Raw genomic sequence first — 15,342 nt, 5'->3', positions numbered from 1 at the left:
AAGGAACTTATCTATATCCAAGGGCGATTAGTTAATCCATTTGATTCTTCTTTTTATGGTTTGCAGGAGGGCTTTGGTCGTCTTATTACTTCGGGCAAGATAATGCATAAATTGCCGCAGGATTTTGCTTTCCCACTCGGATTGGGCACAAAGAAGACCCAAGCCTTGCACAACAATGTCAGCGAGGGCAACAACACCAGCAGCACCAAACCCACAGCCAACCACCACAACAACAACAATAGCAACACAAATCAGAATCATTCATCGATGGCGGATATCACGGGCGGGGAACTGAATGGTGGACCCAATGGCGGATTGGGTGGTGGTGATCGACGTGCCACTGGTGAAACAGTACGTGGCAGTGGTGGCAGCAGTGATCTAAGTCCCCGAGCTCCTTGCCAAGATCTGGATACGATTAATTTATAAAAAACAAAAAAAACAAAACAAAAATTCAACACCAAAAAATGAAACTTTCAAAGATTTTGAAGCGGCTTCAGAATGAGTCTTAATATTAAGCTATACATTTTATATACCTATATAGATGTATTTGTATAAGTGTGAGTGAATGTGTGTGACTGTGTGGGAGTGCTTGTGCGTGTGTGTGAATGCCCTCGGACCCCGCCCCCTTCCAGAACAAGAAGAAAGCATAATTTCACAAGTATTATTAAGAGAAGTTGTCCATCCGTTTCCCAATGCCCGACCAAGAACGTGTTTAATCCTTTAGTCTAAGTCTTTTAGTCTTAAGTCGTCTTGAAATACTTTTGGGTTATTCTTTTAGCTAATTATTGTTTTAGATTTGTTTTTTTTTTTCTATCTGATTTGTATGTGATTTATTTGTTAAGTTTTTAAATGCGGTTTTCAAAGAATTTAATCAGAGAGATGGACGGAAAAGAGAGTCCACAAAAAAAAGACATGATAATTAGTATATCCTTAGAAGTACTTTGTTTTTTTTTTCAACGAAACCCTCTTCTCCCCCCCCCACCCCCACACACTCTACTCCCCTCCGCACACAATCTGTGTTCGACAATCTTGCGAATTCTCAACCGGCAAACAAACTCAAAGCTATTCGATGAATTTCGTTACAATTTTAAAACTGCATTTAGGCATTGCCCCTCCTCCCCTCCCCACCCTCCTTCTATACTCAACTTTTTTCCCTCTCCACCGCTTTACATCTAAAAAAAAAAGAAAAGAAAGAAATCAAAAGGAAAACTATCCAAGTGTACTTAAATGTTAAATGTTGTGCTGTGTGTTAAAAAAAAAGGAAATTTTAATATATATATATTTTTTTTTGTTTTAAACGTAAACGAAATCAGGCCAATACGACGAGGAACAACGATAGATAATGAAAGTATAATGATACCTACTAGTTATAGTCCTAAGTTACATGCAAACTATAATGCTAGGCTAGTTAATGTGCCAGGATCGCTAAATAGTGAGTCTGTGGGCCAAGGAGACGCACACGAGCAACTCAAAGGATGCAAGCCCCAGGCTTAGTTGTGCGTATTCCAAGTCTACGACTCAAAAAGTGTCACCTATGCACTTAGTTATAGTGCTTAATGCTTCAACTGTCCATAGCTGTATACTATATCTCACACACTCAGACACACACACACACACAGATACGCCCACACTTTTGTGTTCCTAACTAGCGCTCTATATATTATAGGTATATCTAGAGTTAGATTACGGCTAGAATGTAGTATGTCGATTTTAGAACCTAGAGCAAAGAGATCCTGAGATCCTGTGTCCCTTTGCTTTGTCTTCTTTTGGGCCTCTCTGTTCACAATATTATACCCGACAATGATGCGAGTTAAACTTTAGCAACATTTTCCAACAATTATTAATCATTTCATATGCTTTGTTAATATTATATTTTAATGGGTTCGATACAAATCGACCAACAGAGATAGTGAAGGAGATGGAGTATTAGTTAGAGCTTTAGCGGGTTGTGGCGGGTTAGTATATGTACTTGTAGGGAAGGAGGGGAGTTTAAGTGATTAAATGCAATTGGCAGAAATTTACTTTAGAGAAAGAAAATTAACTGGAGTCATGGCTTTAGAACTAGAATTACAAACACAAAAACAAAGGATTAAAAATTACACAAAAAAAAAAAAAAAAAAAAAACACAAAACAAAAAATTACAACATATTTTTGCATGACAAATAAGACAAAACAAAACAAAAAAAATTGTTGAAATATTAAGTGAAATTTAAAATAAAATATTTAGGTCTACTTTTAAATCGATTTCAAAAAAAAAAAAAAAAAAAAAAACATTTTTCTATTTCTTTATTTTGTTGTGGTTTTTTTTCTACTTTCTTGTAAATCTAACAGATTTAAGCAATTAAATTGAAAATTGATTACAAAAGTGAATGGCAACAATTTTATTCATGAATAAAAATTTTGAAATTTCATTTATTTACAATCAACTTTTAATAGATTGGTTCTTATCAAATATTAAACAAGCTGATAAGAAAACGAATTTATTTGTTTCTGTTTTGCTGTAGCAACATTTGTTTTCCATCATGAAATTGTAAGAAAGGTAAGTGGACAAAGATTATATGTTATTATATACACTATAATTAGATACGCTTACAAACTAAAGTCTATGCACTTTGCTATCAAGAGTATTTGAATCAGGCAACATGTTATGACTCTAAACACACATCCTTCATATAATTTGTGAATTTTGATGCAAAGGACGATAAAATATGAAATTTCATAAGTTGACTCTACACCTCTGGACCCTAAGGAAGGTTGATAATTTGACCTAAGAATTCAATTTGTGGCCAATTGGAAAAAGAATGCTTTGGATGCAGTTTTTGGTCTCTCGAATCAATCTCCTAATATCAGATATCAGAGAACGAAATGTTCAGACTCTTGTTGGATCGATAACTTTATTGGTCCATGGTCTGTGTGTTTGTTTCATTTAAAAACCTGTAAGTTTCAGTTAGAAACGAAAAAGTTCTATATTGGAATATAGACAATCGATTGACAATCTAACTATGCCAAACACATTTAGCTGAGAAATACATAGATCACTTGAAAAGGGTATACAAAGTTGAATACATTTGAATTTTCATTCATTACTTAGGCCAAAGCTCTCATATATATATGCTGGATGATGATGATCGGAGTGAGGGGCATTAGACTTTAATATTCATTGAGCATCGCCCACAAAACCAAAGATGAAAACAAAACAAAGCAAAAACAAAATAGATTGAACAACAAATGCAGTCATTTAATTTTCAACCCTCGCTTTATATACACACATACATATATACATATATCTAAGTATATAGTTTTTTATTAACATCAATTGAGTTTCATTTTGTTATTGTTTATTCTTGCTGATTTTCTATCATTCTCCCAATTGATATGGTCGATTCTCTCTCATTGTCTCATATCATGGTGAAATTAGACAAATGGAATCCATTAAATCGAAATACATTTGAAATTAGTTCTCAAATGATGCTTTAGAGCTGCACCCTGCATGGTGCGACACAGGTGATAAGGTCTTATCAGATGTGCTAATATACGTACTAGCTTAATAGGTATGTATGTTTATACATATATATGTACACATGTGTATCTATATCTACATATATGAGTGGCTAAACGAAAGCTCCACCCTAAAACTAGAGACCGGTTCGGGCAAACATCTACAAATAGCGCGCAATTGTTGTGGACATCCCACAGAAGCTTTGCCGCATTCGAAGCGTACAGATCGTTCTTTTGATTATTTATAGAAATATAAATTATTAATCAAATCCGGAAAAAAAAAACCAAAACTAAACAAACAACAAAATGCTGCTCATTACTTTGGCCTTGGGCCTTCTGGTGGTCGGTCTCATTTATGTGATGCTCACCTGGCATCATCAATATTGGCGCCAGAGGCGAGTGCCAGGACCCAAACCAAATGTGTTCACCGGGAATTATGATAATTTGTACACAATGAAGCGTCATGCGATCTACGATCTGGATGATATATATCGGTAGGTAGCCTGTGAAACGCGATTGACTGAAGGTATCGTAAATGTATGGAGGCTTTTTCTCGCATTTGCAGCAAATACAAGAGTAAATACGATGCTGTGGGCATATTTTCTGGAAGGAATCCTCAGCTGTTGGTCATCAGTCCACAATTGGCACGTCGTGTCTTTGTCTCCGACTTCAAGTCCTTCCATGATAATGAAGTGGCCAGTTTCATTGATGAGAAATCGGACTTCATATTCGCCAACAATCCGTTCTCATTGACGGGCGAAAAGTGGAAGCAGAGGCGGGCTGATGTCACACCCGGTTTGACCATGAGTCGGGTAGGTCTAACAGTGGATCAACTTGGGAATAAGCTAATGCTCTGTGCTGTTTTAGATCAAAACTGTGTATCCGGTTACGAATCAGGTGTGCCAAAAGCTCAGCGATTGGCTGGTCAAGCAAATACGTCTAGGAGCCTCCGAGGGCATCAATGCCAAGGATGTAAGTAGTGGCAGTCGAATGTCAATCGCACATATGTGAATTGTCCTTCTCTTTCTCCCTCTCTCTTGCTGCCTAGATGAGTCTTTGTTTCACCTCCGAAATGGTCACAGATTGTGTGCTTGGACTCAAGGCGGAGAGTTTCACTGATAAGCCAACGCCAATTATGGGTCACATCAAGGATCTTTTTGGACAAAGTTGGTCACTTATTTTCTACTTCATAATGCTGAGTAATTTCCCCTCGCTTCGTCATCTGATCCGTTTGCGATTCGTGCCCAAACGTGTGGAGGAATTCTTTGTCGATCTAATGAAAAATGCTGTGGATGCTCGAAAGGCTCAGTTAGCCATGGGTAAGCAATTCGAGCGTGTCGACTTCTTAGACTACATACTCCAACTGGCCGAAAAGAGGAATCTGGACACTCGTAGTCTGCTGGCTTATACGATGACCTTCTTGTTGGATGGTTTTGAGACCACGGCCTCAGTGCTCTCGCTTCTGTTACTGCAACTGGCCAGAAATCCCGACAAGCAGGAACGTTTGCGAAAGGAGATCAATGAGAATTTGAAGAACGGCAAGGACTTCATTGAATTTGACAAAATACCGGAACTACCTTACTTGGAAGCCTGCATACAGGAGACTATACGTCTGTCTCCACCTGCCGCCATGTCAAATAAATTGTGCACCGAACAGATTGAACTGCCCAACAAGGATGGACCCAATTTCATCGTGGAGAAGGGAACCGTTGTCGTGGTCCCACACTATTGCTTCAACACCGATGAAGAGCTCTATCCCCAGGCACAAGAATTTCAGCCAGAACGCTTCATGCAGCCAGATGCAGCCAAAGATTTACGGGAGCGTTGCGCCCTAATGAGCTTTGGCGATGGTCCTCGCATTTGCATTGGTAAGTTGACCCAAAACATTCATTGATTCGGTAAATGAACAAAAATTCATTCGCTCTTTCCAGGCATGCGTTTCGCCCTTACCCAGATCAAGGCAGCTGCCGTTGAGATAGTAACCAAATTCAAATTTCGACCGAATCCAAAAACACGCACAGATAATCTATTTGAACCCACAGGAATAATAACTAGCCTCCAAGGAGGCATATGGTTGGACTTCGAGGCGCTTAAATAATCAACAATGTTTTCAACGATATCTCAACAGCTACAGAAACACAAATAGATATATACATACATATATATATGGATCTTTTCTACAACCTAACTTTATGTTCGTCAGCAAATAAAAGACAATTTCTACGTCATCCTAAAAGTATGCTATTATTTTATGTTCCATTAGAGAACTGCTCTGATCATTCATGTATAATCAACAAGTCTGTCAACTGTCAAATCAAATCAAGACTTAACATTAACATTCATTAGTCAAAACAAGTGTCGGCTCATTTTGGGCTAAATTATTCATAGATACCTACTGCAATTAGACGATTATACTCATAATCAAAGTAAAATATCGCTAACCAGAAAACGATTAGTCGGAAAACATTGAATAGATGGATGGCAAATAAACATCATTTATCGATTTTTCAAACAAATGATTAATCACGATTGAAGAATCATGAAAATTATCGATTATTCGGTCCCATTTTTCATATTATAAAATTAATCTGTAAGGCAAATCAGTTCTTAGAAACACATTTAGAAGCGCAAAAATTGTGCATTAAAAACAGTTCTAAAGAGTTTGATAATGAGCTAGTCCATACATACACAAGCTAAGCCAAGTTAACCGACTATTTGGCCACAAATATGGATACGGGGTATTCAACTCTGGGGTATCCACTTTCAACATTGAGATCCTCCAGATGCATAGTGTATTTTAAAATGACATTAAACTCAAGTTTTGGCGGTTTCTTCAAATTACCAAATTTGTTGACTCTAGCTCTTATAGTCTCCGAGAACTAGGCGCACATACGAACGGATGGTCGGACTGACGGACATGGCTAGATCGACTCGGCTGTTGATCCTGATCTTTCTGCCGGTTACAAACATTTTGGCGACTTTCATATACCATTTCACCCTATGGGTGCAAGAAAAACCTTGTCTTTTTGAATCGCCTTTACGGATTTTTATTCATGTTTCACATTGGAAAGTTGTCTTCTAATAGACGTTAGACCACAAATACCCTGAGCTAACTTAGTTTCAAAACTACATTAGGATTAAAAGAAAATTCTCACTTATTTTTTTATCTGAATATTGTTATTAACAGATAACCTTTAATTGGTAAGCACAACAACTCTTTGGCTTAATTACTTGATTTAACATTTAAGCAAGAATCCTGAAAGTTGTTATAGATTCGTGCCCTCTGCTGTAAGTCGTTTAGAAAAGTAACAGTTTTTCTGGAATATCTTAGCACAATTAATGCAGGGTATAAAATACAAGCGTTATCATACCTGGTCGCATTGGTCCTATCTCAAGTTATGGCAAATGAATAAATGTACACACATATGTGAGTGTGTGTGTGGAATTGGGGGGCACGTTGCCTCAACAGAATCTTTGTGATATGATAAGAGTGAACAGAAATAAAATGCTCGTAGTAAATTATTAATTAGTTGAATGCCGAATTGCGTTATGCCTAAAATTTGTATGAATTGTGTCGACGTCAATAGCAAATTTGCAGGTTCAATATTCAAAATTGGTGCAAACCGAAGGGATGGAGCCCATCGGGAAAGGTGAGAGCAAATACAAATAAAACACTTTACATTTATGTACATAAGGTGCCACTTGTTTGACTTATAGTTTCTACCCTATAATGTGGGGGGTATAAGCAAACCCTAAGTCTAAGACTAAATGAGTTGAATGAATATTAGGTTTAGCATTTGCAGTCACTACGCCGAAATGTATGCTATACAAATATCCAAAGAGACGAAAAAAACCTTTTAGATACATTATATATTCAGATTTGCCGTAATTTTAGAATGTAATTGTCTCTATACATAGGATCGTAATACAATATGTATAAAAAGAATGAATTACAATCTTCTTATAAATTGTTGATATGGTTTTATAAATGTCTCACAACTGCCAAAGGGACAATAATCCATATTATAAGATACAGTGACGTTCAAATTTGTTGGCAAGAATTACATAAAAGTGAAATCAGGGAACGATTCTTTCAAAGATATATATCTACACACACCGATCGTTAGACAAATAACACCTTATATCGTATAATTTTGTTGTACCTATATTTTAAAATCCATCTTATTAGACCCACTACTTCCCATTGAGCAAATTCCATATAGCTCAATCACTTTTCAAGTTGGAATACCCTTTATTTCATTTATTTTATTTATCCCCATATCAAATTGAATTTAGAGGAGACTATAAGATTTTGATTTGAAGAAGTCTCCCATCTAATAGAATGTGTAGAACTATGGAACTCTTACCTCTACCCAAAAGAAATATTAGTTAATCCGACCACTCTCAAGAAGATTGAGTACTTACATATGTAGATTGCAGGGTAACATGTAGTCGTAGTTTCACTTTCTTTTATGTACATATATACATATATGTATGCACGCATTCGCAAAACTCGGCCGGCTGTTCATCACGCGATAAACCTATATATAGTATGCATATGTACATATGTGTGTCTACATACATACATACATATATAAATTGCAGTCTAGATGTGCATGAAAGGCAAGATTCGCTTTTTATTTGATTTGAATATGCTAGAATATTCAAAGAGAATTCGAACTTGAATTCGAGTTCGAATTTCGTCTGCCAACTGGGCTTATCTCGTTGAGTTTTCGTTGGTTTTGTTTGTCTAGCTGGCCTGTTGGCTTGACCTTGAGAAATTGATAAAAAAGAAACATTATAAACACACACACCAACACACAGACATACACACAGTGTATGCTTACGATCAGCAGGCCAAACAAAATTCAAAAACCAAAACATCTGAAACCCAAAAACCATAAATGTTTGACTGTATGCCGTATCTGTATCTGTATGTGTGTATGACTGAGTGTGTGTGTGTGTCAATGTATCTAGAACTCGTTTCTTAAATGCGTTGTGCGTTTTATTTGTGCGTCTTATTAAAAACAATTATACATTTATATGTAGTTTACTATATATTGTTCATATATATATATCTGTGATGTATGATTTCTGTAGTCTTTAGCTCTTATAAAATAAGTCTTAGTTTAGGCAAAAAAAAAAAAAAACAACAAATATTAAAAATTATAAAATGTACAAATATTAAAACATCTGTTTGACTAAAATATATAACCAAAACATGTGAAAAATTGTTTGCAATTTGCTTTGCGTGATTCCCAAATCGTTGACCACTTGAGAGATTAGAAATGGGGAGCAGTGCTTCTTCAGCGTCCAGTGTCACATTGAGAATGTTTCAAGTAAGTGGATGACGGGCTAAACAAGCTGAAGGTGAAAAGGGGCGTATGAGTGGCGGGGTGGCTGTGTGGCCGGGTGGGCGGGAGTTTGGTTGCTCTAATGTCAAACGCTGAAGGTGACCAACACCTTTTTGCTTGCATCTATGTATACATATATGTAGGTTGCAGCAAGATGCTAATTTTTAGCCGATCCATTGGTGGGGCCAGCAGTTGCCTTGCATTGCAGACAATAGCTATAGGACACGGGCTCTGGCGGCTTCTCGTGGCCATTGTTGGTTGTTGTTGTTGCCGCAGCTGCTGCCGATGCAGCTCCACCGATGCTATCGAATGGATTTGGCTTGCTGTCCACTGGACTAATGGGAAAATGCTGCCAATGGGGGCATGGCATTTGCTTGGGCGGATGAATGGGAAACGGCATATTGCACTTATCAGACTTGACTTGACTTGAACACAAAAAACAAAATTTCAACTCAATTCAATTCACTTTACACAAGCACGTTAAGTAAATATATCCAAGAATGAAGTTGCTGCCGCTTTGCTCAACGTTTTGAAGGCAACTGTGCTGCTTGCTAGAAGCGACGCCAACAACGTCAACACACACGCACACACACACACACACACACACACACCGTCACACACGTAGATACAGCACAACAACAAATAACAAAAAAAACCAAAACATAAAAACGTTGAAACGAGAACAAAAAACTTAAAGTCGATCTTCAGATGCCCTGCAAATGCAAAACAGGATGGGACCCAGAAAAGTGGAATCTGAGAAACTTTAATTATTAATAAAATATTTGTAAAATTCTTTAAAACCTTGTCTTCACCTGGTGTTGCCTTTAAAGAAGGATTTTTCGAATTGCTCAGTCTCGCACCTAGTAATTTGGCCATGACTGTGGTCCATATTCCACCAGGTGGATTTACAGATGAGAAGATAAGAAATTCCTAAATCGATTTCCAGGATGCTCCAATTCGTAACTTCTTTTTTCGAATGAATTGATTTTGAATAAATGTTAAGCAAAAGCTTAAAAATTATTTAAAAATTCAAGGCAGTTCCTTTCATGTGATTTCTGCAAAAGTGGAATCCATAAGAGTATAAAAGTAGTCGCATATATAGAGACAGACACACACACACACAAAGAAACAGCCGGTTCAACTGAGGTCTGGTCTGACTGGATGGTTGGCGGGCTCGTCGTCTAGCTAACAGAAAGAGCCAGAGAGGCCAAGATAGTGGGAGAGAGAGACGGAGAGAGCGAAGGAAAGACCGGGTCTGGGAACTTCTCTTTCTCCCGCTATCTGGTTCTCGCTCTTTGTGTGTGTCTCTCTCTCGTCGTTGTTGTTTCTCTGTTTATAGACGACGCTCGCCTTTGTGTGTCTGATTGGGAGTGCTAAACTCTGATCGGATGAGTGGGTGGTTGGGTAGTTGTATTCGGCGGTGGTGGACGCCGCCATGCAATTTGCTCTGTTTTAAAGGTTTATGCTTTGTTTGCTGCACTTATGTATAGTTACATATACATACATATGTATGTATGTATATATGTATGTACATACATAGGTGTGTATGCACATTTATTCATTCTCGTCTGGTCTCGTGCTTTTGGAGTCGGACTTTGTTCTCTTCCACTTTCCGGGTTCGCCACTGAATGGATTTTCTTAGGGCAGGGGATTCGCGAAATGTTGTTAACCTTTCTCAAATTGCGTATTCTTGTCAGCGTCATTGAAGTCTTTGTGCAAGTTTCTTTATTAAGAATACGCAACGTTGTAATTAATTGACATGGAGATGAAAACTGAAAACTAAAAGACTATATATATATGGAAATACACAGATCAACACATTTGCTGGGTGTTATTTACTTAGAAGTTTGTTGTTATTGATCAAATTCAATGAATAAATGTTTCAATTTGATAAGTATCTTTAATTAAGGCAGATCTCTAGTTTTTTTCAAATTAAGGTACAGTGTTGGAAGAAATAATAGAAACGGCAACCTTTTTTTTCTTTTGAAATCATTTGTATATCCTTGTACACATTTCAATCTACAATCCTTTTCATTGTCCCCGATGAAAATGCCATCTACGGCGGTACTCGAACTTAAGAACAATTGTATTATAGTTTGGACTAAGGATTTCATCCTATAAGATACAAGTTGTTATTTGAGTCATTCTACTGAGCCACTGTCCTTAGAGGTACGTATAAAAGGATATTCTAAACGATATTTAAGACATTCAGTCCTAAAATAAATCAAATAGACTAGGTCAGTTATCGAACTCATTCATTAGAACATTCAATACAATGATAGACAATTGATCTTGTTGTAAATAGGATTCATAATTGTGTCCTGGCTTTGGCAGTAAGATGCTAAATGAAATGGAATAATACAATCTTCAATGTCCTTCAAGATTCAATAATATTGTTCCAAAAGGAGAAAGTCTATGCACCAATTGGGATCTTTGTTCCAGTAGCTTAGTATGTGCTATTAAACATCCTTCACAGTTCTTATGAATACGCAAAATACTTTAAACAGTCAGATTTCCCGATCTCTTTAAGTGTATGGGTATTCAAAGCACTGTAAACATACAGGATATACCTGGTTGTTCAATGATTTAGTCATTCATTCATTTGTTTAAAGTTTACAAAAATTCAATCAAATTATTCGAATATATGTTCATAAGTACTCATTAAGGAACACTTAGAGTAACGACAGTTTTAAAAGCAGTCAAAGCTCAATGAGTCTGTGAAAATCTGAACGAAAAGTTAAGATGAATTAACAAATGATTTTCATTAATTTCACATTTTTGAAGGCCACCAACATATTTAATCGAAAGTAGACAATTCTTTAAATAAGTTAATCATTTAGACTTTTATTAAACTTATGAAATAATCCAATACAATTTCTGCTCTCTGTTTTTTCTCTTTCTCTCTTTACGATTTAAATGTTTCTTCTCGTTTCTATTTTAATTATCATTCTAATATCAAGTAAAATTTTTATTATTATTAAAAAAAAAAAAACAAAAAAAAAAAACCTAAAACATAATGTATTGTTTAAATAATATTTCTTTGTTGTTGCTGTTGTTTTTTTCTTTTTTTTTTTTTGTTAATCACTTTTCGCAGTGTTGCCAAAAATTAATGCAAATTTTGTTATTATTCGGTTTAAATAAAATTACTTTGCTCTTTTTTGATCTCTCTAACTGCGCTTTTCTTTTTTCCCTTTTTCTTGTTTGTTACTGTTCATAATTAAATTTATTTACTTTAACAATTGCCTACAATTAATTTGATTTAATTAAATGTAAGTATATATATTTTAATATTATTTCATTTAAGATTCCATTCGTCGGATGTTTTTCGTTTCGTTTTTGTTTGTTTTTTATGTAAAGTAATTTGCGTTACAATTGTGTTTCTCCTTTCCTTTTTCTTTATCCTGATCATCTATTGTTTTAAGTAAGCTAAACCCTAGTTTATATATATATATATATATATATATATATATATATACTTGGATGCACATAAATTTAGGCTACAAAATAAACAATTACATTAATCATAATCGCCGAACTTCATCTTGTCCTTAATTTGTAACTATTTATGTGTAGATTATGCCTTAATTTTGTCACTAGTTTAAGATAGATAAATAGATATGGAAATACATACATATTTATGTAGACATATATGTATATATGTATTGATTATTTACAAAACAAAAAAAAAAAAAAAATAAAATAAACAAAGCTCTCAGTATATAGAAATTTATGTGTTTTTTTTTTTTTTGTGTTTGTAATTAGATATAGTTTGAGATGTGCTTAGATCAGTTAGATGTATTTAGATGGAGTCTTATGAACGGAACGAAACGAAAAAAAAATTATAATTCGAACACCTGAGTTTACATATTTTCTATGTATATATATATAACTATAGATGTATATCAATATATATTGTGTAATATCAAGAGTGTGCCTATATTATATTAATAACTGGTACATAAAATTGAATTGTTGTTGTTGTTGTTATTGAAATGGAAACATCATAAAAAGAGATTTATCTAGTTTCTAAAAGATCCTTCTGTTCTTGTTTAAAGACAAACATTATATTATATAATAAGTATATATAGTACTATATATTTTAGTTGACCAGTGCTGAGAGTTAAGAGCAAGAGCAAGAGATAGGGGAAATAGATAAAGTCAGTGGGTGAGGAGAAGAAAAATAATTTTAAAACTAAAGTGATAGCTTCCGATATTTATGTTTATATATCTATGTATCCATGGAGACTAACATTAATTTAGTTGTGTATAAATATGTTACATAGAAAGAGATTACAAGTTTATGTAGTTGTCATACATTATCTTATTATAAACTAATTAAAAGCTAAGTTAAAAAAAAAAATATATCTTTATATATAAGGTGATTTCAAGTGCATTCCTCTATGAAAAAAAGACAAGAAGAAGCATCCAGACAATTAAAGGAAGAAGAGCCTTTTACGAGGCATTCGATGCAGCTGCCCCACCAGCGGCAGCGGGCAACGTTACTGGTGCCTGTCGATAATATATATTGGCCCCCTTAATGGGCAACGGATGTGCCTCAGTATTGAAGACCCATTCATCCAACGGCAGTACGGAATCATCCGAGAACAGCAAGTACAGATACTGCAGATATAGACAGATAGACAAATTAGATACCTAGGCACAAATCATGAGAAATCCAAACTTACCTTGAGCGTTTCGGCCAGGAAGAAACTCTGCTGCACATCGTCCTTCTGTGGCTCCTGCTGATAGACATTACGCAATCCACAATAACCATGCGGCGTCCGGCAATGCTTCTCTAAAGCCAAAACGGCCTCCCAACCCCAATCACGATACTTTTGATCGTGCGTTAGACGCCACAGCACAAAATAACTTTCAAATGTCTCTGGCCTGAGTATATAGTATTTCTCTTGAGATCTCAGGGCCCGTGCCTCGGCTGCATCACTGAATCTGTGTTGGGGAGATAAGCCACCAAAGATTACTAAAGGTTTCATCCTTTTCTTTCAGCTACAATCTTACCTAAAGGCTTCGGGTCCCAGCTGAGTGGGTGCTCGGATATAACTCTCGTGACAGGTATTTGTTATGCCCTTACCCACCTCCATATATTTATCGGTATGCTCGTTTTGTCGTGTGGCAGCGCCCAATGCAAAAAGTCCACCTAAAAGTCAGATTCAATAATGTATGCAAATGTAATTGAACTAGATCAGAGGAGATATGTATGTGCTTGGAGCTTACCCGAAAAGCATGCCAAATGATCCATTTTATGCTCTAAGCGATCGAATTTCAAATCCGAAACATAAGTCAAGCCATTGGGACTGGTCCTCACCATTTTGTCCATAATGGCAAGCATTGCCTCGTCATACATCTCGCGTGCCTCCTCATCGGTTTGTCCCGATTGCAGCCATGCCTTAAGCAGATATTCATAATAACTATCACCCAAAGCGCCCAAGGACATGTGCACTGGAAAATAATACAAACAATAATCATTTTGGTTCATTTTTGTTTCGTTTTTCAAAATGTACTCACATTGACCCCATTTGCCGGTCTTGGGATTAAGGAAATTGGGATAAAGTCCCTTTGGTTTCTCGATCTCTTTCAGCACTTGTCGTATGGTCTGGACACGTTCGCGATATAGTGGATTTCCTGTGATATCACTTAAATAGGCAAATTCCAGATGCAGGGTACCAAATTCGGATAGAATCGAACTGCCACCGGAGGCCCAGCCATAGTTTTTGGCCATGCCTGTTTTGGTATTGACTAGAGCGTATGGGATGCCAGTGGGCGTTTGGAAGGCAGGTAATAGCTTATCAGCAATATGCTGAGCCTTTTCCTTATACAATGGATCCCCGGTGAAGGCATATAGGGTTAGCATGCCGCCAACGAATCGTATATTCGTTTCGAATACACTCAATTCGGCGCTTATGTTGTCCAACGAGAATTTCCTTTCAATCCAATCACGTCCCTCTCTGTACTCACGTTCCAGACCCATAATATAAAGAGTATCGAGTCCATCGACTATTGTGGCACCCAGATCATAAGAGCCAAAAATACTACCGGAATGCGGTCGTTGTGACAGGGGACGCAATTCATTTTTGCCCCAAGCATAGAGTTTATAATTGTGCCACGCATGTTTCATCATCTGCAAAAGATTAAAATAAACATACAACAAAATTAGAGAGTTCTATTCGATACACTGACCCAAGGAGACAAAGTTTGTCAAATTCCCAAAGGACCCTTTACATACATATGTATGTATGTACATATGTATCTACATCGTTGTCAAAGCTAAAGTTCTTTTAAGCAACTAAGAGGATTGATGTTTGGGGGGGATTCCATCTACTCTCTCTCCGCCTGGTTACAACATTTTGTATTAGTGATATTGCGAGCTTGCTTTAAAAATGTTCAAGTTTCGACTTGTTCACTTGCACCAAGAGTAAAGTAACGGTCCAATGCTGCCAACTTGTGCATGCTGAGACATGCTTTCTTGCATTTT

The 15,342-nt window shown here is 36.4% G+C and overlaps 4 protein-coding genes across 19 annotated transcripts in view; 2 read left to right on the top strand and 2 right to left on the bottom strand.

Annotated features, from left to right (window-relative positions):
• ATP8B (ATPase phospholipid transporting 8B) overlaps window positions 1-2,267 on the top strand; it is a 31,484-nt gene extending 29,217 nt beyond the window's left edge. For 5 of the 11 annotated variants that reach the window (XM_068298281.1, XM_068298282.1, XM_068298275.1 and 2 more), the window contains one exon: window positions 67-2,266. In XM_068298281.1, coding sequence (XP_068154382.1) covers window positions 67-426 — 360 coding nt within the window. In that variant the 3' untranslated portion in view covers window positions 427-2,266. Of the gene's footprint in view, window positions 1-66 lie in introns of all 11 variants that reach the window. The other 6 variants (XM_068298276.1, XM_068298279.1, XM_068298277.1 and 3 more) reach the window with 3 other exon arrangements.
• Window positions 2,268-3,683: 1,416 nt separating this feature from the next.
• On the top strand, window positions 3,684-5,734 carry Cyp28a5 (Cytochrome P450 28a5). Its single transcript, XM_068298283.1, has 5 exons — window positions 3,684-3,992; window positions 4,064-4,310; window positions 4,366-4,470; window positions 4,547-5,366; window positions 5,430-5,734. The coding sequence occupies exons 1-5, from the start codon at window positions 3,805-3,807 to the stop codon at window positions 5,594-5,596; spliced, it is 1,527 nt and encodes a 508-aa protein (XP_068154384.1). The 5' UTR covers window positions 3,684-3,804; the 3' UTR covers window positions 5,597-5,734.
• Window positions 5,735-8,478: 2,744 nt separating this feature from the next.
• Window positions 8,479-9,404, bottom strand: LOC137583531 (uncharacterized). The gene has a single exon (XM_068298598.1). It carries the CDS (start codon window positions 9,250-9,252, stop codon window positions 9,010-9,012), a length of 243 nt encoding a protein of 80 aa, XP_068154699.1. The 5' UTR covers window positions 9,253-9,404; the 3' UTR covers window positions 8,479-9,009.
• A 2,272-nt stretch (window positions 9,405-11,676) lies between these two features.
• The window catches only part of alpha-Man-Ia (alpha-Mannosidase class I a), a 60,059-nt gene continuing 56,393 nt past the window's right edge, over window positions 11,677-15,342 (bottom strand). For all 6 annotated transcript variants that reach the window (XM_068298394.1, XM_068298392.1, XM_068298395.1 and 3 more), the window contains 5 exons: window positions 14,376-14,988; window positions 14,085-14,309; window positions 13,869-14,007; window positions 13,538-13,799; window positions 11,677-13,472 (listed from right to left, as the gene is read on the bottom strand). In XM_068298394.1, the coding sequence (XP_068154495.1) occupies window positions 13,305-13,472; window positions 13,538-13,799; window positions 13,869-14,007; window positions 14,085-14,309; window positions 14,376-14,988 (1,407 nt within the window). In that variant the 3' untranslated portion in view covers window positions 11,677-13,304. The remainder of the gene's footprint in view (window positions 13,473-13,537; window positions 13,800-13,868; window positions 14,008-14,084; window positions 14,310-14,375; window positions 14,989-15,342) is intronic.

Source organism: Drosophila tropicalis, unplaced genomic scaffold (genome assembly GCF_018151085.1).
Source record: "Drosophila tropicalis isolate 14030-0801.00 unplaced genomic scaffold, ASM1815108v1 contig_867, whole genome shotgun sequence".
Lineage (NCBI taxonomy): Eukaryota > Metazoa > Arthropoda > Insecta > Diptera > Drosophilidae > Drosophila > Drosophila tropicalis.
This window is presented reverse-complemented; position numbering and strand designations above follow the sequence as displayed.